This window comes from Sphaeramia orbicularis, chromosome 22, assembly GCF_902148855.1.
Source record: "Sphaeramia orbicularis chromosome 22, fSphaOr1.1, whole genome shotgun sequence".
NCBI lineage: Eukaryota > Metazoa > Chordata > Actinopteri > Kurtiformes > Apogonidae > Sphaeramia > Sphaeramia orbicularis.
This window is the reverse complement of record NC_043978.1, coordinates 41,295,752-41,323,042: the sequence shown is the minus strand read 5'-3', so window position 1 is coordinate 41,323,042 and position 27,291 is coordinate 41,295,752. Positions and strand designations below refer to the sequence as shown.

Sequence of the window (27,291 nt, the reverse complement as noted above, 5' to 3'; positions counted from 1 at the left end):
TAATAGATAATAATACTACATGGTACACACTACATAAATACGTGTAGTAGATAATGTAAGATTCATGCTACATAAATACAAACACTGAATACTTACTACATAAATACATTTATTGGATACATACTACTTACTGTAGATGCATATAATTGATATTATTATGATACATTCTACATATATGTATATACTACATGATGCTATACATACAACATACTATAAATGTGTATAATGGATACTATGTGGTACATGCTACATAAATGCATATAATAGATACTACATGACACATGCTACATAAATACATATACTACACAATACATGTTACATAAATACTAATAATGGATGCTACAGGATGCACACAACATACTGTAAATGCATCTAATGGATACTATATAAATAATGGATGCTACATGCTACTTTCTACAGCAGTGCCTACATACCTGTTCACCATGGTTACCTCAGTCAGTTGTTGACAGTAGTTTACAGACGTTTATGTTGTGTTTTTACAGAGAAATCTCAATGAAAGAGTCTGATGTGTTCATCCTGTTCATATTAATCCTGGGTGTGAATCTGTACCCACCTGTGATTTGCTTATCAGCATATTTGAGTGTTTCAGACTACAAGAGTACGCTAGATAAATCATATTAACATACAGTTTATCACACCGTAATAGTTCCAAGTACTTACATTGTAGTCATTTGTCTCCCCTGTGGTACACAGCTGTTTTGGCCTATATTTCCTCAGCTGTACATCCATATTTAATGTGTCCAAACTCCAGCACAGAAGGTGTTGGTAATGTAGTAATTACAGTAACTGCAACCTGCTGCAAAACAAAAGAAGAAGAGGTTTAATGACAATAATGTATTGTGAGATGAGTATATAGTCAGGTCCATAAGAATTTGGACTGTCGCACATTTTTATTTTGTTTTTTTAGTTGAATGACAGCCCCCCCCCCCCCCTTTCATATTGAGAATTCCAGTGAACAGCCACCAAATGCAAATTCAACATCTGGAATCGACTCCACACCTTTTATCTGCTTCATTTGTCATGGAATAACCAGGGAACAGACCACATCTGGACCTGAAGTTGTTTGTCAGTCACTTATCCAATTACTTTTGAGCCTCTGAAAATGGAAGAACTTTGTAATTCCTAAACACAGGGTTCTTGCAGGGTCTAAAAATGTCTTGAAATTATAAATCTGCATTTGATATCTTAAAAAAGTCTTTAAAAGGTATTACATTTGATATGGTAGGTCTTAAGTTATGTTGCTATAAACTTGTTGGCTGTTTTGTGTTTAAATGTGTTTGTTAAATGTCCAAGGTACAAAGAAAGTAACATTAGTGTACTTAGTTCCAGCCGTTACAACCCGACAATTTATATTGAAATTAGGAAGCAATTATGACTAACTTTGCAGAAATGATCGCAGGACATTCAGCCCAACATGTCCAGCCGTTAGTCACCTGAGAAACCCGACTTTGAGAACTTTCAGGGACGGCTCGCAAGCGAAAAGTAAGCATGAGGAAGTACAAATTTAATCAAGCCTGGCTGGAGAAAAGATCATTCTCCACCTGGTTGACATGAGTGGAGGGGAATGTGTTTTAAGTTCACTACAACTTGTGCAAGAAATCAATTCAATTCCAAATGATGGGAATCAAGGTGTTGGAGTAAATAAATACATTTGCCTAAATTCTAGGGGTAACAAATTTTTGCCAGCATGTCCATGAAATGAAATGTGAAATGGGCATTAAATTCTGTTCCAAGTAGTCTTAAAAAGTCTTAAATTTAATTTATAGGAACCCTCTAAACAGTTCATGCAATATTTTTGTTAATGAATCAAAGCTAAAAATCCACTGATTGTTTCATGTCACATCCACTATGGTGATGTACAGAGGCAAAAATCACAAAACCTGTATCATTGTCCAAATACTTACGGATCTGACTGTAAATATAGCAGTTAGTCAAAGCAGCATATAGAGAAATGTGGCAGGATCAGTATATATCTGGGTGTCCTCAGCATACCACAAAATTTTCAGGTTTCTCACTGTTTACATTCTACTTAGTATTTTAGTCAGAATCAGTATCCAGTATGTTAGTAGTATGTACTGTTGTTGTTTCAATGGACGCATTCAGAAGGAGCTGACTCCAGCATGTGTGGTGAAATTTGCAATTAATGCCACAGTGATAACAGTATGCAAACAACCAACAACTGGCACAGTTCACTGTAATTGTTGTGAAAAATCCACTTGTACAAAGTATTTTAATAAGGTGGTCTCATGAATACAGAACGGTGGAGCTGTTTAAATGAAGCTTGAAATATTAAAGTACAAAGCACTAGGGTCTACTGCAGTGATCCAAGCAGTTGAGAAATGATTTTTTACAGACGCTGTTTTTAATTTTTAATGCGTCTTTCATGTGTTTATATTTTACCAGTTTATCATTCTGGTTCCTAACCTTTGTGAAAACTTTTTTTCTCTCGTGGAACCGTGAATATTTTCCAGTAGATTTACACAAGTAATGAATCAAGAGGAACAGCTGGAAAATAGACAAATTAAAACCATGATTTGGCATCGAAGTTTGCCATTTTACACTTTGACATCTGCAAAGGGGACATCACATGAAAATAATTGTTAGTCTTTACAGGCATAGCAGCTGGAGACACACACATTTTTAATACTGACTAGCATCTCTGCCATGCTGCATTTACACAGTGACTTTTCCACAGTGGCTCTCTTTCCGGCAGTTTAGGACATCGGTGCAGCAGTTCTGTCTTAAACAATGTGCAGGTTCTATCTGTGTGAAACAGTCTTCTTAATACCTAAATAATGAATGCTTCTGTAAATAATGAATGCGTCTGTGTGCCTCCAGGGGTTTGGGTCACGGCGCATTTGGTGAAGTGTACGAAGGGGTGGCAGTGGGGATTCCAGGTGAACCAAGTCCACTCCAGGTGGCGGTCAAGGTGAGTTCTCGCCCAACTTCAGAAACAAAAGTGATGTTCTTCACAGGTGGAACTTAATCACATGTGAATAATCTTTGGTGAATAAATATGAGTTCACTGTTTATTTGAGAAGATTACGTTGAGCGTCATCATGAAACATTTACATCTGGCACATTTCCACATTAAATCTAAACTGACTTGTAGCTACACTGGTTCAACAGAATGAAGGCCGCACTTCATACTGATTTCTTTTCAACATTTACTCTGTTTCTCTCTCTTTTAAAGGCACCTTTGAACAACATTGTGAAAAATATGAAGAAATACAAAATACAAAAAATGAATGCATATTTCAGTCTTTGAATGTCAGTAATAGATACGTCCCAACACATCAGGGTAAAAACGTATGCATTAAAAAAATGTAATGTATGTAAGGTCCAAAACAGCACACAAAAATATTAAATACAGTATGAATATTAAACATGTGCTGCCTCTTGAAATGTGTACAATTAACATTATTGTGGAACTAACATTGTCTGTTTTAACCCATAATGCCTTGGTGGCGCTCATTTCTGCTCTAGTCATGTGATCCACACATAGAATAAAGTTTATACACAAAACATTAACTTCAAAGCAAACATTGTTTTACAGGTTTTTAAATCACCATTTACTTATTTCACTGCTTTTGTGACATTATTTCTGATGATTTTAATCCATTTTAAATGAGTTTATAAAGTAAAAAAATGTATTATGAGAAATATATATAAAACTAGAAGCACTCGGAGAGCGCAGACCTCTGCCAAGGCTGATCAGTGCCCCCCCCCGTGGGCCCCCCCACCCCCGATCACCACCAAAATTTAATCATTTCTTCCTTATCCCATTTCCAAAAAACCCTGAAAATTTCATCTAAATCTGTCCATAACTTTTTGAGTTATGTTGCACACTAATGGACAGACAAACAAACAAACAAACAAACCCTGGCAAAAACATAACCTCCTTGGCGGAGGTAAAAATAAACTTCACCGCTGTCTGACAGTTATGATTTATGACTCAAATATTGGTCAAATCCAAAATAATTAATTTTACACAATGTGTTGGCCTGTTGGCATCACCTCCACTTCACTAATGTTAACATTTCATGTTATTACCTCCGCCAAGGAGGTTATGTTTTTGCCAGGGTTTGTTTGTCTGTCTGTCTGTTTGTTTGTCTGTCCGTTAGTGTGCAACATAACTCAAAAAGTTATGGACAGATTTTGATGAAATTTTCAGGGTTTGTTGGAAATGGGATAAGGAAGAAATGATTAAATTTTGGTGGTGATCGGGGGTGGAGGGGCCCACAGGGGGGCCACTGATCAGCCTTGGCGGAGGTCTGCGCTCTCCGAGTGCTTCTAGTTTGTAGTGATTTAGTCAGAATGAAATGACATAACGTGAATGTACAATATGTACCAAAAATGAAAATAACTCCCATGATCCTTCGTTATTTCCTGGTGTTATCAAACTACAACTACATATTATTATTTTGATTGAGAGACCCCTAGTGGCAATCCATGTGATTACGATTCAGTGGCAGCTAACAGCACATCACTTTATTTCTCAGATTGTGACTGCCAATAGAAAAGCAGAGGGTATTTATATCAGATGATTAGATTAAATTACAGAGTTCCTTTAATAATCCCACTTGAAATTAAAAGTAACTTCGACAATGCAAACAGACCCAAGAAAAACAAACTACAGTATAAATAACACATATTATTGCACGTAACACCGTAACATTAATCACTGATGAAGAGACTTCTGTTTTTGTTAAATTTTCAATAGACTCTTCCTGAGGTGTGCTCTGAGCAAGATGAATTAGACTTCCTCATGGAGGCTTTAATCATTAGGTAAGAAGCTTTTAGACGATTTGCAGTTTTCTGTCTCTCATTATGTGCTATCAAAGCGATTTCTGAGACTCTTCCCTCTGTGTATCTGCCCCTGCAGTAAGTTCAGCCACCAGAACATTGTCCGTTGTATAGGAGTGAGCCTGCAGGCCATGCCCAGGTTCATCCTGCTGGAGCTGATGACTGGAGGAGACCTGAAGACGTTCCTGAGGGAGACCAGACCCCGGCTGGTGAGTCAGTTCCACCACATGAGGCTCAGGTGCACGGTGTGTTTGAGTCTGCACACATGAGCTACTTCTGCTCTCCTGAACCGAACAAACACATATGTTACCTTTTCCAACACAGATGCTTTTTTTTTCTTTGCAACCACGCTGACTTTACTTCCAAATTCACCTCTATTATATTCACTCATCTCCCATCCCATTCTTCTCTGCTTGATTAGGAGCACCCGTCTAGTCTGACCATGGTGGATCTTCTCAATGTGGCCAGAGACATCGCCAAGGGCTGCCAATATCTGGAAGAAAACCAGTTCATACACAGGTACACTAACAAATAACCACAAGCATTTCTGTGTGCAAAAATATCAGTGTGGTGACATAAACAAATACAGAAGGTATATTTTGTGGTTGTGTTTTCCTCCTACATAAATAGATAAGGGAAAAAAACAGATGCTATAACCTATATACAATATTTATGTTTGCCTGTATGCATACAGATGCAAATACAGAAAAAGTAAATATACTATCTTCAGAAACACTGTATTGCCCACATTCATCTGTTTGACTCAGAATTATGAGCTGAATGCCTCCGTCCATCCGTAACATATGGGCTCTGCATGCTTTTTGCCTTTCACATGATAGCAGAGAGGACAAGTGATGAGTTTAGCATCAGAGCAGCCAGATGGGGTAACCGGCTTGAGTTTTTACGGTCTGTATCCATGGCACAAGTCAACAAAGTACCCCCTCCGTATTCATATTCACATTGCCTGGTGAACCAGGGGACAGGACTTAAGGATTTTATCAGCCTTACCTAGAACCGTCTCTGCAAAAATCTCTGTTGTGGACATTTGTGAGGAAAGTCAAGTACATGTTGAAAATGGTAAATGGTCAAAACTGCTCCAGCAATCATGTCAAAATAATTAAAGTGTGTCTACCTTCCTTCATGTCTCTCTTTGACTTCCTAGGCTTTGGACCAATGACAAATGAGGTCTATTATACCTTGTTTGCCCCAACGTGGCACAGTAAAGCCCCATCCATCCACCTAATGGTGAACTCTTCTCTGGAGGCTTGTGAGCGCCTATACAGGCTGCTTTCCCACCTTCAAACTTGTATTAAAATTCACCCGAACACCGTCCTTGCAGCTAATTTCAATTTATATGAAGGTGTGTTTACTCAGGGTTGAGTAAAGGGCAAGTAAATGAAGTAGGGTTGGAGGAGTAGCTGCTGCTCAGAAAGAACCGCTGTTTCTCAGGGATTACTGAGTTGAAGATGAGCTGTGGTATTAAATCACAGGGTTAATGCTGTCTAGGAGTCCTCTGGCTTCTGCGTGCTTCTAAAATGCTGTTTGTTTAGTTGCTGGTATTCATTTATTTTTGGCTAACAGTGTTAGTCTACAGTTTCTGCGTTTTACAATAACCTCTGTAATAACAAGGGAAATTGCCGACACCTGAATTAAAGCACTGTGTTGAGGTGAGCCGGGTAGTTTAATACAACCCAGGGTGTTAAAATAGACTCATAACACAGATTGTTTTCTAAGTGCTGCAGTGAAATGGGCCTTTAAGCTGCAGTTAAAATTCAGTGTAAATAATGTCTACAGTATGAGGCCAGTTAACATAGTTTTAATAAGAGCCTGCTTTCGCATCACTCTGCTGCATGTACAAAAGCACTGTGTCCTTCCCTTAAGCCCTTAGCTTCCAGACTGTGACAGCTACCACTACATTTCAAGACTTGTCCTTGCCTACAAGCAAAAGCAAATCATTAGCTTGAATTCTTCCAAGCCGTTAAACAAGGACTACTTGGATTTAGCTACACCACCTCATGATGAAGGCTCATCTGAATGTGTGCGGTGTGTGTTTGTGTGCGAGCACATGTACCCACTGATGTCGGACTGTAGGGATGCTATGTAAGAAATGAGAAAATCTTCCCAAAACAGCTGAGAATCCCTTAAGCAGACTGATTGTTTTAGCACTTGTTGTTTAGTGGGAAATGTGCGGATGTGATGCTGCAGTTGAGGTGATTTTCTGGTAACACTGTTGAATCTTAAATGAGCTGAGCCTGCCTCTGCTCTTTAGCCTCACTCTGATTTCAGGGAGGACTAGAGGGAGTATCTTGGTCCAGCTGCGCCCCGTCTCTCCCTACAACACTTAGCAGATATGTTTTTAAAGGCGCCATTTTCTGTGTTTAGTGCCATTCCAGTGACTGGATGATAAGCACAGTGTTGTTTCAGATCAGTTCCTTAATAGTCACTCAGTTCTGTCAAATGTGTTGACAAAAATCGGTATCATTACCAGTGTTGAATCACTGAGGAATCTTACATGTTCGTGTGATTTCACTTTTTAAAATATGTCACTGCACTCACATCTGACTTGAAAAAAAGGAAAGGAAATATGTCAGCTTTGACCAAGCGTGTCTCCCTCCCTTGATATTAGCTCAGTGAAGTCCATTTGACGACCAAATGGTTGAACCGGGGGTGGAAATGCAATTTGTAGTTTCCCTGCTTCTGCTGTCTTGTGCAATTTAGTGGTTTAAAAAAAAAAAATCAGTATTTTGAGAAACATCGTTTTAACCAATATCTGTTCTTCTTCATCTTTCGCTCTTTGGCATGTAATCTTATCCGTGTATTAGGGGTGGGTGATATGGTAAAAATATCATATCAAGATTTTTAAAAAATAAAATCACAATCTTGAGTTTATCATGATTCTTTACACTGATTTTTGAGACTAATTTGCAAACTTCTGAACAGTGCAACCAAACAATTTCCATATGTAAAACATAGCCCTAAAAGAAAAAAATAATTTAGCCCAAAGAACCTTCCAGAACATTAGTTTAGTTTGTGCAATTTTGCCAACATGTGCCAAGAACGTAAACATACTAAAATGTAAACAACAACACTCTGATTAAGTGCACTCTTGAACATAAAAACTAAACTGCACTTGGTTTTTGAGGTAGCTTTAGATAAACATGAAAAGTAAAAAAATAAATTAATTAAAATACTGAACAAAATATCAGTGAAGAAATGCCCATTTCCAATAATCTTCCAGGCTTACAGAACAGGTGGCTGTAGCTCTGGTTTTTCAACTGGTAGCTAATCAGTGTATTGGATCCAAGTCCAAAATAAGAAGAAGAAGAATCCAGGCACTCCAAAAAAGGATCAATGTGGAACGTACTTACTCCTCTTCTCATAGAGTACCTTTACTACGTATATGCTCTCGTTAAAGTTGTTTGCTTTTGTTTAACTCTGCCTGTTGCCTCTGGCTGTGGTGTGGCTGTTCTTCTAGTTCAGTTTGACTCTCATACTGTTTGGTATGCTGTCTCTTCAGCTGATTGAACAGGTTCGTAATGTTGACGTACTGTGCACGGTACGGACTCTGCACGCACTGTCCATGGACGTTTGAGGTTTCATTGTCAAGTGTACCAATTTCACATTCAAAACAGGTTGATGTGCACGGACGTCTGTGGAATCAAGTACACCTGACTGTGGGGGCCAAGTCTTGAGTTACAATAGACTTAACCATATTAACCCATAAAGACCCAAACAGCCACCGGCAATCAAAACCATCCACTGATCTACACTGTTTAATACTTGTTGATCCACTAATCATATCAATACATGTAAATAATTGGTATAAAATGCAGTTTGTCATCTTTTCATGATCATCATCAGATATGACCCATTTGGACGTTCAGAGGCTCCGTAGTGAATGTGGAAACACCATCATCTTCTACAACATTGATTCACCAGTAAAACCCATGGAGTTGGATCAGTGACAGTGGATGGGGACACTTGGTTTGTTTAGCTAATGATATATTCTGCATTAAAGTCACTTTTTCTTCAGTTTTCTGTTTTTGATATAGTAAGCTTCAACTTTAATCTGAGCTTTTATGAACATCCACGTGATTGGTGAATTAAATGTAGGAAAATATCAGATTTTCACTGAAAAAAAACACAAAATACAGAGCATAATTTAACAATAAATGGTGATAAATCAATTAAGGAAGGTTAAATATATAGGAAAACTTCATTTGGAAATTGACATAAAAGTAGCACTGGGTCTTTATGTGTTAAGTTTCACTTTCATTGCGCATACTCATTGTGGGGTACGTGGAGCATGGAACGCACCCCCGTACAGACCCACCGATTCCACGATCTCTCTGCTTTGTCGGATCGTCAATACATTCTAATCCTTCATGATCTAATACCATCATATCGCACACCCCTACCGTGTACAGAAAGACCTGTTTATGAGCCGAACCAGATACCATACGATACCAGCTCTGCATTCACTCGTGTCCACAAGTGTTTGTGCACTGTGGGTATAAGTGTTAATGAGGTATCTATTTGTGTGGGCTTGAAAGGAGTGGTTTAGAGCCTTTATCTGCTCATAGTGGCTATTGGAGTAGATGTTTGCTGTTTTAAATTCAGCCAATTTACAGGCCTCTGTGAGAGCCATCAATTCTACCCAGGTACCTGGACAGAGAAATGTCAGGGGGACGGGTCTGCTTTCTGTTCTGCTTTCACAGCTAGTGTTGCCACTACATAAATAACTAAGCAGATGTCTGGAATACTAAAACCTGTCCAAAATGTCCCAACAAACATCACATCGTGTTAGTGCTGGGGTTAGGACCAGAAAAACATCCAAAGAGAATGGCTACCTACTCCGGTCTTACCATTCCACTAGGAGAAGCTGCAGGCACACACTTATTAAAGCCTTAAAAACAAACCGATAAGACCTCACTTACTAATGCCTTCGCCATTAAACCTATTACATATTTAACAACATATTTATAAACCTGTCCACAGTGATCATTATTACAGCACTTATTATGGTCTTACCACTCCGCCACAGGAAACCACCTGAAAAAGGCTTAGAGACAATCAGAAACACCTCAGGGAGCACTTACTATTGCCTCTGTAATTCTCTAAAATACACAACCCTGCCCTAAATGGATCACTTGAAGTTACATATGAAACATAAGAGAGCTGGAATAAAGTGAGATTTTTTTGCAGAAACATACAAGCTACATGTGCCTTATACAGATAGAGGATACACTCAGACTATGCACAGGCAGAAGATTCCTTACACGCAGAGGTATGTTTAGAATAGCATCAATTATCCAAGATTTACAGAGTTGAGATGGTTTTCCCTTTAAAGGTTTCCCTAACTTTACATACCATCTGATATCTGATGTTTATCATCAGAGCCGCCTTGCCTTATGGCAGTTGCGCACAAAAAAAACCCTTTGTGTTGTATTCTGAGAATCAGAACAGAATCTGCAATTTGTACTGAAGCTCAAACCCAGGAAAGTATCATAAACTCAACTCAGATACATAAAAACAAAAAAGGATTTGATACTTTGAGCTGCATGAGAGTAATATGAAACATGAAATCTCCATTACTGTTTCCCCCTTTGAGCCTTTCATGCTAACTAAATCATAAGTTTCATTAAAGTCATGTACTGGTAGTTGTCCTAAATTTGCAGCCTTGCTGGTATCAAGGGGGTCCTTCAGTCTCGATTCCTGCATCAGAGCAAATCAACAGGGTTTTAAAGTGCCAGTACAAGTTGCTCTCATCTTGTTAGGTGTGTGCAGTTGTGAGCAAGTACATTGATTTATATATATATATATATATATATATATATATATATATATATATATATATATATATATATATATATTCAGCTTATACTCAGCAATACAAGAAAACATATTTGAAAGAAAGTGGGAAAGAAATAGTAAAAGTAATCATTATAATAATAAAACAACAGACATTTCCCAGTTCACCTTCTGCATTATTTTTACACCAAAAAAAAGAAAATAAAGGACCACATGTAGAACAATGCAGATACAGATGAACTTTATTGATCCACAGGGAGAAATTCACTTTTTTCATCAGCTTGAAGAAAAGTAAAGAAAGAAAACTGAACAAAACAACACAATATGCATATCCAAACACATTGATACTTGCATGGATACTTTGCAAACATATCCATTTATGCATGTGCACATATTAGGGACAGGAGGATTATCTGATACGTACCAATACACCGACACATGAGTGCACCGGTAGAGAAGCTGCAAGTGAATGAAAATTTTGGAATGATATTGAGATGCACTGGTTATTGAATGGTTGTATTGATAATATTCAGTCCATTCAATAGAGTATATCTTTACTTGTATTTAAAAGTGTTATTATTTATTTGGGTGAAGTTTTTCTTTTCTGAATACCCATGTCAACGTATGCCACAGATCCACAGACATGTACACTGCACACTACAGTATGAGTTCCATGGATGCACTGTGGTACATGCTCTGCGAATGAATACTATATAGATTCAGCGAGGGAGCGAAAAGTTAGGCTGCCCCCTTTTACATCTCAGTTTTCTTCACTATATCTAAATATCTGGAATTTTTATCTTTATTTTAACTCTACTAAAATGTAGAGAAAATATACCTAAAAAGATGAAACTAAAGAAATGGTTTTGGTAACTTCTAATTAATAATTAATTTATGAGGAAAAAGTTCAGACACCCCTGTCTTCATTATTTCAAAGATAAATTCCTGAAAAAGCCTCTAACAATCTTCAACTGGTTTGTACCTGAACAGGTCCATTCAATCTGCATTTGAGGCATTGGAAGGAATAATAAACATATGAGTGTCCCAACTTTTCCTCCCAAATATATTGAATTTACCAACATATTTTAAAAAGCATTTCTTTCGTTTCATCTCTTTTGGTATATGTGCTCCATATCTTAGTATTGTTATAAAAAAATGAGAACCCCACATATTTATATGGTAAAGAAAACAACGATTTAAAGGGGGCGTCCTAACTTTTTCACCTGACTGTATATGAGGCACGTGTTCTGTTTGTGAAAAGTCATGGTTTAATTTGATAAATAATCAAGCGCATTGAATTACACTGGATTTTCTTTTACCAGAATGAATGTGTTGAATCAGAATGTGCTTAATCGTTCTGTATCGTGATTTGGGTGTGAGTCGTATTGTATCGCATCACAAGATGCCACACATGTATCTTTAATATATTGGATCAGAGATGCTGTATGGAGATGCGCATTGTATCAGCTTTACAACTAAGATTTCCAACCCTACCACATATGTTTTTCAGAGTCGAAATGAGCATACATATTTCTTTCTCATTCTCTTTTCTTTAGATACAGCAAGAAAATACAGGGAACATGTGAAGAGCCTTAAAGGACACACAAAAAACTGAACTAAATGGGTTGTAAAGGTTAAAATCACTATTTAGTGTGACCTCTGACCCCATGACAAGAAGCAGCACAGTTCCAAACATCTGATGTGTTGAATAAAACCTTGTATACAACATAACTAAATTAATGTGATACATCTCCTATTGTATGAACAAAAGGATTAAAGACATATTAAGTGCAAAGGGAGGTCACACTAAATACAAAAATGAGGCTAAAAGGTGTGATGTGTGATTATTAGTGTAATCTAGTGGTGAAGTAGCCAATTGTACTCACATCTACCAGTCACGTACTGCTTCACAGTTTTGTTTTGTGCATTATGGGTTTTTGGTTAACTCCAACACAGGTGCCATACCACCAACCACTCACGATAAAATAGAAAAAAAAAAGGACGTCATTTCTCAGCTTCTCTAAACACCTGGTGGATTACATGAACAGCAGTCGATAGAAACACCTCACTCTAGGTACCGAAAAACACAATTCTCATTTTCTAATGAAAGTAGAATTATGAATATTACACTCCATTTTTCCCAATTAGATCCCCCTAAATCCACTTAAATCTTACAAATTGGACTTTTAAAGCAAAGAAACTTAATGAAAAGATCATATTTGTGAGCTGTATAACAGTCCATCATGGTTCACTATCCCACTTAACAATCATCATTGCAGAAATTTTGCTGTCATTTTCTATCAAAATTTCAGCTTAAATCAGTGTTTCAAACTTGCCCAGTTCAGATCATATTGGGTCGTCTTGTCATGTCAGATATACAGTACAGCGCAAAGGTCTTAGGCCACCTTTAGCTTTGTTGTTTTCACAGGGTTCAAATGAGCATACATATTTATTTTTCAGTCTCTTTTCTTTAGATAAACAAGAAAACACACCAGATATGTCCACAGCCTTAAAAGACTCACAAAAAACTGAACTGAATGTGTTGTAAAGGTTAAAGTCAGTATTTAATGTGACATCTGACCCCATGACATGAAGCAGCACAGTTCGAAACATCTGACGTGTTGAATAAAACGTGGTATAAAACATCAAAAATTAATGCAATACATCTCATATTGTCTGAACAAAAGGATTTAAGACATGTATAAAGAAAGGTCACAGTAAATACAAACACTTTGGTGTATAGAAGCTGTTTTTCCCTGAACTTTGTTTTTCCTGTTGTACATACTTCCCGTATATCTGAGATGCATAAGGGGTCATATCTTTACTAAACCAACAGATCTAGTGTTGGTCTAGGACTGTTGCGCAGTACTGTATGTACATGCATACATATTCATACACATGTCTTCCTTCCAATATTTAGTAACATTTAACTTACACAATCTACATATATTAGCACATGATTAGATGAATGATATTCACATCCCTGGTTTTAAAATAGCAAATCTAGCTCTGACATTCCAACAAATTAATGTGGAAATTAAATTCCATTCAGTATTCATATTATCTTTTTTCAGAGCTCATTGAAGCTTCCAGAATGTTTTGTGACTTGGGGCTTTAAATGTGAATCCTTAGGCCTCCGTGAACATATTAAACAAGTGTTGTCCTTGTGGCTTTATTAAAGGGCGTCTGTAAAACTCTGAATGGTAAACAGAGGTTGACTTTTCATCTTTAATTGATGAATTAATTAATTATTAAAACAGTGCTGTGCTGTTCCATGTGTTCGTGTTCTGTTGCTGCTCCTCACGTCTGTGGGTGGGCTTCGTTATCTACTTTCCTCATGAATGTCATGTACTGTCACTGAGAAGGCAGATGGAGGCCTTTCGCTACAGCCGCTGTATACACACATTTCCTCCAGTCCTTCCCTCTAAGCTTTCTTATGAGTACCCAGTCTCTGGTTTGTGGTTATCACTGTCCTCGATGCTTCCAGTGGGAATGAAACTTTGACCTGTGTGTGAATGGAGCTGAGAACAAAACACAATAAGAACAGCATGGCCACAGCTCATAACAGTCTTCTATTCCTGGCACCTGTATTTGACAGGGCCATGCTCCTTTTGTCATACGTCTCCCAGAAACTATATCAATAACGCTTTACATTAAGGTTCCTCTAATAACGTTTATTTAATATTTTGGGATTCTTACTAATCCTTATAAATTGCTTCTTAATATTGCACTGATCTACAAGTAAATGCCTCCAGAATGAAGGTAATGAAACTTTACCAAGTTTGAGCTGGTTATTAAAGAAAAAGTAAGTCATAAATGCCGGTTGGCCTTACTTTCTAAGATACAATCTTGGTTGAAAATGTGAAATTTGGAGAAATAATAAGAGAATGGGTTTTACTCCAAAGGAACGCTTGTCTCAGATCTACCAGATCTACTTTAAAACACTGTCTGCATATTTTAAAAGATTCACTTTACAGGTTCCTTATACTGGAAGATTTATACATCTCTGGTAAAAATTTACATAAACCAATATATATGTGTAATAATACTTTATCATATATATTGAAAACAACAAGAACTTTTGTCATTTGTTTCCAATCCATCTTATTAAAATATGTAAGATTTAGCACATTTAATCTTTGAAGCAGATTTTTTTTTTTTTTTTTTTTTTTTTTTTTTATTGTAGACCAGTGTTATTAATATTAATGTTCATTTTTAAATTACAACACAACTACATGCATATTAGAAAAGAGTTTATCACTGGTAAAATGGTAATAAAAGCCTCATGCATTTCATATAATTGTAATAGCATCTCTGATAAGATTTTTCATTTTATGAAGATTAATACTTGTTTTAATTAGTAGCTTTTGAATCTAAAGTGGGAGAAGTGCCTTTAACCCATAGAGACCCAGTGCCACTTTTGTGCCAGTTCCCAAATGAATTTTTCCTCTATTTTTAACCTTTCTTAAGTGATTTATCTCCATTTATTCTAGTATTATGCATTTTTTTGTGAAAATCAGGTATTTTCCATTATTTAATTCACTTATCATATAGATGCTCATAAAAGCTCAGACTGAAAGTTGAGGTTTATTATATCAAGAACAGAGAAAACTGCTGAAAAAGTGACTTACCCAGTAAAATGTATCACTAACTGAACATAAACTAAGTGTCTCCATCCACTGTCATTGATCCAACTCCATGGGTTTTACTGGTGAATCAATGCTGTAGAAGATGACAGTTTTTCCAACATCCAAATGGGTCATATCTGATGACCATGAAAAGATGACAAACTGCATTTTACACCAATTATTTACATGTATTGATAGGATTAGTGGATCAACAGGTATTACAAAGTTTAGATCAGTAAATCATTTTGGTCGCTGGTGAATGTTTGAGTCTTTATGGGTTAAAGTGTAATAAAACCTTTACTTAATGGACTGCAGGTGTATATGGAGCTAACCTCTATTACCAGAAACAGTGCTTACAGTGACAAGTAAACAAGTGCTGTGGATTAACCCACCCACCCTGCAGTTTGTGGACAACTCACTGTACCTCCTGCACCACAGTCACGACATAATTCACCCATTAACACATTAGACACATCACTGCTAAAACACTGTTTATGTGTAATTTTGGATTCACATTTAATGAGCTTTGAATCACGTGTGGTGCTCATTCCAGATGAGAAAGCTATGAAGACAGCAAAATGTGTTAATCAGTAAAATATAATGTGGGCAGCTGTGACTCAGGAGATGGAGTGGGTTGCTCACACACTGTGGGGTTGGTGATCCTCAGCTTGGCTTTTTTATCACTGTAAGCGCTTTGCCCATTAAGGTAGAAAAAAGTATATACGCATAGAAGTACAGGTCAGGATTTATTCATGTATTAGCACTGATGAAAACAATAGTTAACTGTTATTTAAGTATAGGTTAAAGCTTCGATGTGGAGCATTTATGGGCTCCAGAGTATCTTACCCATGATGCAATATTATGGTCAGTCTTAAGTGTTTTCAGACAAGTTGAAGGGTTAAATAAGTGATTTACAGGTTTTCATTACTGATCATTGTTGTGATTTCAGATGTTATTCTGCTGCTCTGCTTGTCACTTTTCCATTGTTTTGTACTAGTATGTACAGTAGTATATTTAGAGAGCTTCAGAAGGAACATGTGCATTGTCAAATTATGTCTTTTTTCCCCTGGTTGCCGCTCCTGCAGTGTTAATATGTGCATAGTTAAATGGTAATATATGTATTATGACATATTTATTTATGACTGCTTTAACAGATCAGTTAGTTTCTCTAAAAATGTCTTTGCAATACTCTTCTGAACAAAATGAAACTCCTGAATCAGTCTGAGAGCTGTTCAAGCTGCAAGAAAATGTATAACTTTCTTCTTCAGCTCTCTCCTCTTGGTCCAACTCTAAAGATTATGGCCTAATCCCACTTCACCCCTTGGCCCTCCCCCTTACCCCTACCCCTTAGCCCTTGCACTTGACACTACCCCTTCAAACGGAGCTGCAAGGGTTAGGGGTTGAAACGTTCTCCTGTGAAACGGGACAACCCCTCCAGACCTGTTACGTCATCAGTAGTCATCAATGCTGCTATAAACAGATGCGACAGCTATGTTTCTGAAAGTATTCCCCATGCCGTCAGCAGCTGTAACCGTCTCTGTTCCATGGGCTTTGGTCTGTTTTTGGCGGCTATCAACTATAAACCACAGAAATGCGATCTATAACACATTGAAACGGCATTAAACAGTCGATCAAATGATGTGACAAAAAAAAATACATACATTTGTGTGTTTCTTTCATCACACTGCTGCACTTTATGGCTGTGTTTACCTCCATCTTGCCAACAATTCAAACTGAATTATGGGAAATTTCTCCTACTCCTCCGTTTATAGTGTGGTTCTGAAAAATCTCCGTTTCGAGGGCTATACAACCCTCTGCCTTAGCCCTTCCCCTCCGTCTAACCGAGAATCGGGACGACACTACTCCTTCACCTGCACGCACAAAACAGAGGAGTAGGTATAAGGGGGAGGGGCCAAGGGGTGAATTGGGATTCAGCCTAAATATAGATACAGACGACCTGATGCTGATTTATGATGTTAATGGAAAGGTGAGGCCACTCTTTGATGCAGTCATGTCAAAACATGAAGTAGCACAGCAGAATCCTGTCCAGGTCCCTTCTTACAGAATTTGATGATGATGATGATGATGATGATTTATTCAGTCATCACATAATAATACAACCAGTGTCAACAACACTTCAAACATTACAAACATTACCAACAGGTTAATGACTGAAAAGGCACAGGCACAAGCAAAATGCTTATATTAATGCCTGTCCTACATAACAAATTCAGCTACCCAGCATCCAATATAGGAAAAAGGAAAAAAAAAAAAAAAAAACAATGCATCCAAACAAACAAGCGAAACATAAAAAGTTGAAAATAAACCAGAGAAATAGAAAACTTAACTACCAAATTAATGGTAATTTAATGTAAAATCAAAAATAAATTATTTACCTATTACTTATTAGAGTTTAACAATTGTATCCTTCAAAAATTGCCTTACGTCATCCGCAATTTCATCCGCAGTCAGGAAATACAGCTCATGATCACATACTGAACCCTCCTACCTGCCTTAAAACACGTGAAAACACAGGCAAGGAGTAGCTTCAGACGTCTAGTTTCTATTTCTTTCCATATTTTTTACTACCTTTCCACAATTACAGTTTGCTGAAAGGTAACTTTGGAATTTGTTGTTGCCCAATGGTGCAAAAAAAAAAACTAAACTATGTCCTGTAAGTGCATGTCTTACAATCTAATATGTCTACGATACCATTATTAACACTCATTTAGTTTTATATATATTTTTAATAAGCTTTTCCTATGGGTCGCTTAATACAAGCGCCTTAATAAAAAGTGTTTCCTATTGTCTGTAGATGGTCTGATGACTTCATTTAACAAGTTCAGTCCAAATCAAACTCAGAGCCGATATTCTAAAAATAAACTAAAAAAAACAAACAGATGCCATGGACACAGTGTTGTTGTTATTTAATAATAAGTGATTCAGTATCAAAGCTGATGTTGTAATGTAATATTCTAAGCGGACCAGTGCTAAACCCTTCTGGCATGTGGGAGCGGGGCAGCTAAGTTCACTGTAGTCCTTTCTTAAAAAGCCCTCAGTTTCAATCAGTCTGAACTATTACTTTATCCTCATTGTGTCGTTTCACATCCGACCTCATCAGAGTACGGAGGCAAAACATCAAAACAGTATGGTGCTGGCCTCTCACACACACACAAACACACACAAACACATGCAGATCCTGGTGTGGTTTGTGCTGCTGCTGGTTTCCCAGCTGTGGCCTGTCCTGTGATCCGACATGAGCACAGTGTCTCATGACGTTATTTTGATGTTAAATTCTGAGTATTTCCTGGCCCTCGTGCACGCTTGTCTTTAGTCTGATGAGTGGCAGCATGTTCACAACGTCACTTCTAAGAATGTTAAAAAAAGTGGTTCGCCTTGGGAGCATAATACAGTGTGTGGGCTCTATTTTCTTTCTCCCCAGACAGGAGCATAGCATGCTGTGTGAACTGCCGTAGTTTCTCAAAGAATAACCAACCCATTACTGTGCAAATATGAATTTTTCTGACTTTTTTCATCTAGCCCACTCTCCTCTATGAATTCTGTGTATTATTTCAACTTTCTCTCTGGTTGCACCATGTGGGTAGAGTCATAAAAGCACTCGACTGTAGAAAGCTATACACCTTACCTGCTTGCTCAAGGCAACAGAGTAGTTACACAGAACTCTACAACTAACTGGGGAGTATCTGTAGGAGTTTCATGCATGAAGTTCTGTTATACATGTAAATATATGGAGAATACTGAAGAACTAAGTTGCGTGAATCCAAAGTTTCAGCATGTATAACAAAGGATGTACAAATATATCAGATGAATATGTACAGTACATACTGGCAAAGTCATTATCTTTTGTTCTGTGTTGTATTGATTTTACAAATTCACAACGACAGAGGGATGTTGTGCACCAGAACACACCTAAGACTACAAAAACTGCCAAGAAATCATCACTACATATCCACAGACTGTATCACTTACTGAATAAAGTAAACACACACCTGTAGTATGGTACAGTCAGGTTTTCTTCTTTAAACTAAAACTCACAGAGTAGTTGGTTATTTTGGCAGTCAGTGAAAACTGTTTTATAATTTTTACGTGTCAGCTGATAGTTTACATTATATGTCTGTTAGCTTAGCTCTGTTTTTAGACAGAAAACAGCCACAGTAAAACCATTAATCACCTTCATTTTCTATATGGTTTGTGTTGTCAGTAGCTGTACTAAAGGTCTGTTTAGATTCATCCAAACAAGGTTAGATCTGTCACAGTTTAATCTGAACCATGGATCAATAAATTATAAATTTACGAAGATATTAACATCACTTAATAACTATATCCCTCCATAAGACAAACAGACCCATGTAGAAGAAACTCTGATTTCATCACCAAACTCCATTCTTTTAAACCTGCATCCAGTGGTGAAAACAACAGTGCTTCTAGTTTTTATCACTTTCTTTGACTCTAAGGGTCGTTTCATAGTCAACGCAAGGGTACGCAGACACCAGTGCATTGCGACGCATTGGCCCCCATAATGCATACTTGCACCTCAAGATGTGTTGTCCATTTTTTTGATACGCGACGTGGCGACGCGTGTAATGCCATACGTCACGGGTGTGGGCTATACGCAGGCGATATAGTTTAATTTAACACGTCATTATATTTAAAGAAGAAGATGATAATAGTGATTCACCAGAGTCTCCAGCAGAAAGCAAGCAACTCGAGCCAGCAGGTCGGAGACAGACATTTGGAAATGCCTCTCCTCGTCTAGAACTAGCACAGGCCGAACAAGAGATCGGAATTCCCCATCCTGATTCCATCTCTGCTGCAGTTCAGAGGCCGGACATACCACCGTCTACATTTGGCATGTTTTTTTTTATCACCAATTCTAAATCATCATTATGTATTCCAACCTGTCATGTGTTCTTTGTGCTCTTAAACTGAAGGGTCAAACAGGATGCTCACTAATAAAAGTGACACGGGTTCAGTGAGTTCCAGTCGAATGTTACCAATGGCTACATATGTGATTATTCTCTCGCGCATTGGGCAAGTTACCATGGTAAATCCTACTCTTAAAATGTCCGTGCAACAAACATCAGAATACACTGAATGTCACCCAGTTTGACACTCAGACTGTACCTGACTCAGAGCTACCCCCTACTGCACGAGCGATGTAGTGCATTTTACGCGTCGTCCGGCTCACTTGCATTTAATGTGTTGACTATGAAAGGAAATGTGTCGCACGCGCTGACTGTATAGGCAGCCTAAAAGTTGTTTCTTAAGGGTTCTCATCTCATTTTGTCACTTTCATTAGTTTCCAGCAGACCAGCAGAGTGAGGCACTACTCCCTCTAGTGGTCAAATACAACTGTCAGTCCATGAGTGTGAATATATTCAGTTCATATCTATAATTCAATACAATGGCATCTTTGGCACAACTGCAGAGCTCTTTATTCTGAACACTTATGATAATTTTAGGTCATTTTTTAATATTTGAAGGTACAAATACTGCATATAGCACTTTTAAAGTTTGTTTAGTAAAGATGTTGTTCAAGATGATGTGATGTACATCTGAGACCTTTACATAGTTATTCATAACAAAAGGGGGAATTTAAGAATAATGACACTATAAACAGAAAAATAACATTCATGTCAAAGTCAGAAAATTCTTTTAAACTTTAGTATCGTTTTGGTCTAGACTATACTGACATTGATTATAATGTATGACTCAGACCTACATTGGCAGCAGCTTATTGTAAATCAGGTTCATTGAGGCTTTGGATTGAGCTGACAGTCTGTACTTCTTCTCTTGATTTACAGGGACATCGCAGCTCGGAATTGTTTACTGACCTGCAAAGGACCGGGTCGTGTGGCCAAGATCGGAGACTTTGGAATGGCTCGGGATATTTACAGGTACGATTCGAAGACAACAGATCAGCAACAAGACACTGACACCAGAACAAGAAAGTACAACCTCTCTGAATTGTTTATCAGAACATGATATAAAAAAAAATCATCTGCTTCTGGGCTGCTTCTAGTATTATTTAAATCTAAGCTCTGTGTTGTTATTCATTATTTATAACAAAAGCTCAAGTCAGAATAGGAAGTAATGCACAAAAAGAGGGCGAATATTCCCAGTCCTTATATGTAAAGCCATTAAATTTAAACTGGGCATGCTTTCTGTTTCTACAACTCTAAATAATTAGAGCTTCAACAACAAACAACAACAGAAATTATCTAGTATTTGTCAGCTATTAAATTAAACATCAAGTTTAATAATTGATTCATTGGTTTGAGTCAGTTTTAAACAAAGAAAAAAACACTATTCTCCCCCTTAAATGTGAATATTTTTTGGTATCTTTTCTCCTTTGAGGCATTAAATTGAATATTTCCATGGCGTATGAACCAAACAGGGTGTTGGAACACTATATTTGGAAACACTGATTGACAATGTTCACTATTAACAGAAATTTCAGCAAATAGTCAACAGTGAAAATAATCATTACTGTACCGTAAGATGGCATCATTACAATATAGACAATATTTTACATCAAGATTAAACACATGATCAGATTTAAACTGGTGTAGTAACTTTTTGTGGTAGTCATTCTTCTGCCTGATCATAAGTGTTGTGACAGTTGCCATTATTGAAGCTCAGCTGTAGCGGAGTGTTTATTCTTCATAACGCTGTCGTGCTGATGCCTCCTCTTAATCTACACAAGCTCATCTGTTGCCCCAGCGGAGCTTCATTATTCTTAGCTCAAACTTTTTTAATATAGCTACCACACATTCACGTGACACCGGTTAAATGAATGCACAATTCTGCAGGGAAATCTCCCAAGCCTTTCATCTGGTAAGAAATTAGAGCAAGGGAAATGTGTCACAACATGCTGCTGTACCAATGCAGCACTTTCAAATCACCCGACGGAAAGTCACACAAGAGCAAAGTCACTGGCAGAGCATCCGGAGAAAGCTGTTGCACGGTCCCCCTGGGGAGCCACATTAGGAGCGCTTGATTTAATTGCTGATGTCAGTTTTTCAGGTGACTCACTATGATTTTGTTTTTATCTCTCAGCCTGGAGCTGTGGTGCCTGCACTGGGATTTTTTTTCTTTATTTTTTATTATGGTTTTTTTTTTTTTGGCTCATCATCGAGGGTAGTTACTTTGCACACAATGCTGGTATGCTGTTTCATGATGTGGTCCTTCTACTATGTAAAGGCACCATGTGACTGAGTGTTTCTGAGGACATCACAGGGGATGGGTGTCGCAGTCACAAGGCTTCATATCAGCATTATATATTCTCTATCAACAGCCATGGGCACATTTGTACACTTTAGTGTGTGGACTACTACACAAACAAACATCTCAGGTAGTCTCTCATGTATCCCTACACCTTGGTGAGTCCATGGTAAATAACACGCTGGGTAAACAAGAGCTGACAATAGTTATGAGCCACTATTATGAATAGAAACACACTGTACTTTCAATAGAGCTTCTGTATTTTGCTTTACATTGGATTCTGTGTGATAGGAGAAAAATACCTATCATTTCATTTATTATATTATTTACATACATACATACACACACAAAGAGCAGACACCAAGTCCCGAGGCTCATTTTCTTTCTCTTCAGCACAGTCTGCTCAGTGTGCCTTTGTCTCTTCCTACTTGTTTTTCTTCCCTTCTCTCTTCCCGTGTCTCTTCCTCACACAGGAACAGACACACAAAACACCAAAACATATAAAATGCCTCATTTTGCGCTATAGATTTCCCGGGACTGTATTTAAGCCTTCCTAATCTGCGGCTCAGCTTTTAGGCCGTGTTGGTGGTGTTAGCAGATGTAATAAATACATCCATAAACCCTATGCTAAAAAAAAAAAAAAAAAAAAAAAAAAAAAAGGGGTCGATCCCCTGATAAAGGGATTATCAGCCTTATGCTTTAACTCTACCATCCCTCAATCTTTTCAAAATAGTTTGGGATTTTCTAATGGTTAGATTAAACCTCTGAATAGTAATGCACAAACGAAGTGTCGTGTGTTCAGGCCATGTTTGGGAAAGTTGTATTTCACTGGCTGAGGTCATGAAGTGCAGCCACTGTCAGTAAACTACAAGAAGAAATAACAGTTTGTTAGCTTTGATCTAGGTACATTCTTACTGCGGAAATCTTTTCTCCCTTTTCAAAGCGGCAAATACTGGACCCACTAAGCGCCCATAGCCACAGCCATTTGATCTCATTTCAGCTTTTGTCTGCTTCCCTCAATTTGTCCTTCTCAGATAGACAGCAAAATTAGAGGGATCCTGAGTGAGAGGGCCATAGCAGAGGGGATGGTTTTGGGATTCAATTCTCTAATTGTGGAGCCTAAAAATGAGGGCGGTAACTGATTGCCATGAATGGATCGATGGTGTTATTCTAAGTGTTAGACTAAGGTGATGAGCATGCATCTGTGTGGATGCTCTGCACTGTTTTTTAACTAGTCTGTCAGGCAAATAGACTCGCCATGAGATTGTTTTCTCTGCTTCATTGATCATGTGTAATTTTCCTCCAACAGCTAACATCTTAGGCCAATACTTTTCTAAGTATATATTTCCCCTTTAGCTGTGTTACCTGACAGGAGGGCATCTATATTCATCTCTACTCACTGTCCCCCTGAAGACACACTCGGATTGCAGTCTGTCATTATTCTTTTAACATCCAAGACTGAATTATAGAATAAAAGACATTTTTTTCATTGCGAATATGGCAGCATTGATTGGTTTTGACCATCTTTACTCGTCCCCTCCATGGAGTAGCCATTCTAATCCAATGCACTTTTGTCAAATTCTGCCAGTTCTGGGTTCTGTGTGCATACGGCCCTGGCTCTGTAAATAGGAAAAAATAATGTAGCTAGGACTGATCCACAACACACATGCCACCATTCCAGTATTTTTTATCTTTTTTTTTTTTTCTTATATGAATTTTGGGTCAGAATTCCTACAGGAGCACCGAGTAGAGTGATGTGACACGTCTTGAGTTTGTTCTGAATTACATGCTCCGCCTTTGTGTTATTTATGTCATGTCAAATTTATAGGTTTTTTTTTTCAGTTCCTGTTCACCAGTTTCATCTTGTTTTTGGTACTTGCTCAAACCATAACTCTACCATCTGTGGACCTTCAGAATCTGGGCTGCAGAAAGCATTACTCAGTCTTCTTTAGTTTGGCCCTTATTGTATCAATGCCTCCTATGTTTATTTGAGAAGGATTCTTTTCCTGCCTCTTTTTGATGTTTGCCTTTTTCTTTTTTCACCTTTTATGTCCAACTGAGCACAATGATCTTCTCACAGCCGCTTCACATTCACACCTGGGAGCTGCCCACTGTAATTACAGTCATTTCCTGTGCAGCCATGTGAAGCCTCAGAAGAGTAGTTGGTGCTTCACTTAACTTGTCTAGTTTTTGAAGGCAGAGAAAGTGAAATATAGTGCCAGTTCTCTTCTTACCCAACAGGCTGAGGGAATTGAACTGGCACCTTTCCAGTCTCAAACCTGTGTCCACAGGCTATTACAGTCCTATTTATTATGGAACGCTTACCATGTTTACAAACAAGTGATGTGGGAATAAAGTGTCATTTTTATGACAAAATCACCAGGGGCAAACAGATTTATGCCTCTGCAATGGTGGATGATGCCAAGTGATGTTTTACCGCAGCCAAACACAGCTGACACCACTCAACTCACATCTTGATGCATATCCATTTTTCCGTATGGACAGATATCGTGATGGACGGAGAAACAGAGCAGAGCCTAGTTCATGTCTGTCCTTGCCGCCGTGCGCCTGGAGCGGGGTGAGACGAACCAGGCGGCGCCCTCTATCAGCACCAACAATCAGATAAACCGACCATCAGATAATTTCTCAACCAATGCGAAGTGCAGGGAAGCATTAAAAATGACTCACACAGGGCTTGGCCTGCAAAAAAATCTTCTCTCAGCAAGATAAGGACTTCTTTGAGCGTCTCTCGCACAAACGTGTTAGAAAGCCAGAAATGATGCGATGGGATCAAACACAATTAATTGTTAGTTGTGAGAATTTTTCTTCTTCCTCCTCGCCTCAGCTTTTGAGGGCAATGCTGTTGTCATGGTGATAGTGCGGAAGATTTTCATAGAAAGCTTGTCATCGAGCACTTTTATTTAGTAGCGATGTCTTTTGGACGATCAGAAATGACATACAAAACACTTGTAAAGCCCTTGGGTAACATCACACATTAGTAATAACACTGTGATAGTTATAGTTTGGAGTTATAGTTTGGTAATAAATAGATAATCATGTAATAATACTACGTCATTAGAAATAAGAAGGTAGTATTTGGTAGTAATGGTGTGTTCCACCTCAAAGCATTCCAGACAATCCATGAACATAAACAACAAATATGGAGAAGCACAGATCTAAGCTCCTATTTGCTTTCTTACTGCAGAGGCAGTTTAACTGTTGACACTACAGTGTTCTCATGTACACAAATGAGATGGAAGAGGTGAAATGACGGATGAGCTAATTATACAGTGTGAAGAATTTTTCATTGCAAACTTGCACACAATGCACCACCATTGTTGTGTTGGCATCACGTTGTAGTTTGTGCATGAGGTTTGGGTAGTTCGATGTGGCCCCACTTCGCAACTAGGATCTCCAGGTTTGACAGGTGTTCCAATGCATTTGACCTAATTGGGTGTCGGAAACTTCCCACCTTCCAGCACTTTGGAACGCACCGTAAGTCACAGCATTTCATTTATCATTTGTGTAGTACCGCCTTGAAACAAAACAGAATGTTTGGAAAACTTATTTCATCATCATAATACAGTAACTACCATGTTCACATTTCATGCTATTATATCTTAATATTTATTTGAAAAAAAAATAAATAAATATATATATATATATATATATATATATATATATATATATATATATATATATATATATATATATATATATATACACACACACACACCCAGGTTAATTCTCCCGTTAGTGCCCACGGTGCTGATGAAGATCTGGAATTGGTCCCTGTGTGTCTTCAATGGTAGCTCACTGCTCCTAGTGTGTGTGTGTGTGTGTGTGTGTGTGTGTGTGTGTGTGTGTGTGAGATGGAGAGTTCTAATGTAGGTACAGTGTGTATGTGTTAGAATGGGTAAAATGTCCCTATGGGGATAATAAGCCAAGTTAACCTTTAGTTTTTAACCTTTATTACTGGAAATATTACCACCTTATTACTGACCTGTTACCTAACTCTAACCTAATATGGCTACCAGCATTTGATTTAGGTGTTATTTAACATTTTTCCCTTTAATGACATGATAATATGAATAAGAAAATAGATGAAGTTGCCCCTTCTTCCTGCACCACAGAGGTGTGGAAAGACAGATGTTGTTTACTTCAATAATACCGTAGTACACTTGAATATGTTCAATAAAAATCATTCACATTCTGTTATAGAAAGGCAAGAAGGAAAATCAAAGCTTTATATAATACTATAATGACTCCTGGCTTGGAAAACAAACAGTGCTTTTCCTTGGGTGTATATGGAAATGAAAATAAAATCTAATCACACCATCTCTTTTCTCAGCATCCTTCTTTTAATGTTTGTTGCTGAATAATGGATGTGGAGATGACAGATACATTAATGAAATGTTTTCAAATATCAGCATTCACATGGTAAAAACAGCATGTTGTCACTGTTCCAGAAAACAGATTGTGTGTTATTAGGAGGAGTTCCACCTGTAGGTCACACCCTGATGTTTATTATTTTCTATGTTCATGTGTGTTTCTATGCAGGGCCAGTTATTATAGGAAGGGTGGGCGTGCCATGCTGCCAGTGAAGTGGATGCCACCTGAAGCCTTCATGGAGGGCATCTTCACATCCAAAACTGACACATGGTGAGAATCCATCACACTCCATATTTAACTCCCTATGACTCCTCCTTTATTTCACACCCACTCTCTTGCTTCTGTCCTTCAACGCCTTTGAACCCTTGCCATATGTTTTTTTAATTCC

The 27,291-nt window shown here is 37.9% G+C and overlaps 1 protein-coding gene across 1 annotated transcript in view; it reads left to right on the top strand.

Moving 5' to 3' along the window:
• Nucleotides 1-27,291, top strand: part of alk (ALK receptor tyrosine kinase) — a 405,435-nt gene that overhangs the window by 371,954 nt on the left and 6,190 nt on the right. Inside the window, exons 21-26 of the mRNA XM_030126874.1 lie at nucleotides 2,860-2,950; nucleotides 4,745-4,809; nucleotides 4,907-5,036; nucleotides 5,249-5,346; nucleotides 21,092-21,184; nucleotides 27,072-27,173. Of these exons, the coding sequence (XP_029982734.1) occupies nucleotides 2,860-2,950; nucleotides 4,745-4,809; nucleotides 4,907-5,036; nucleotides 5,249-5,346; nucleotides 21,092-21,184; nucleotides 27,072-27,173 (579 nt within the window). The remainder of the gene's footprint in view (nucleotides 1-2,859; nucleotides 2,951-4,744; nucleotides 4,810-4,906; nucleotides 5,037-5,248; nucleotides 5,347-21,091; nucleotides 21,185-27,071; nucleotides 27,174-27,291) is intronic.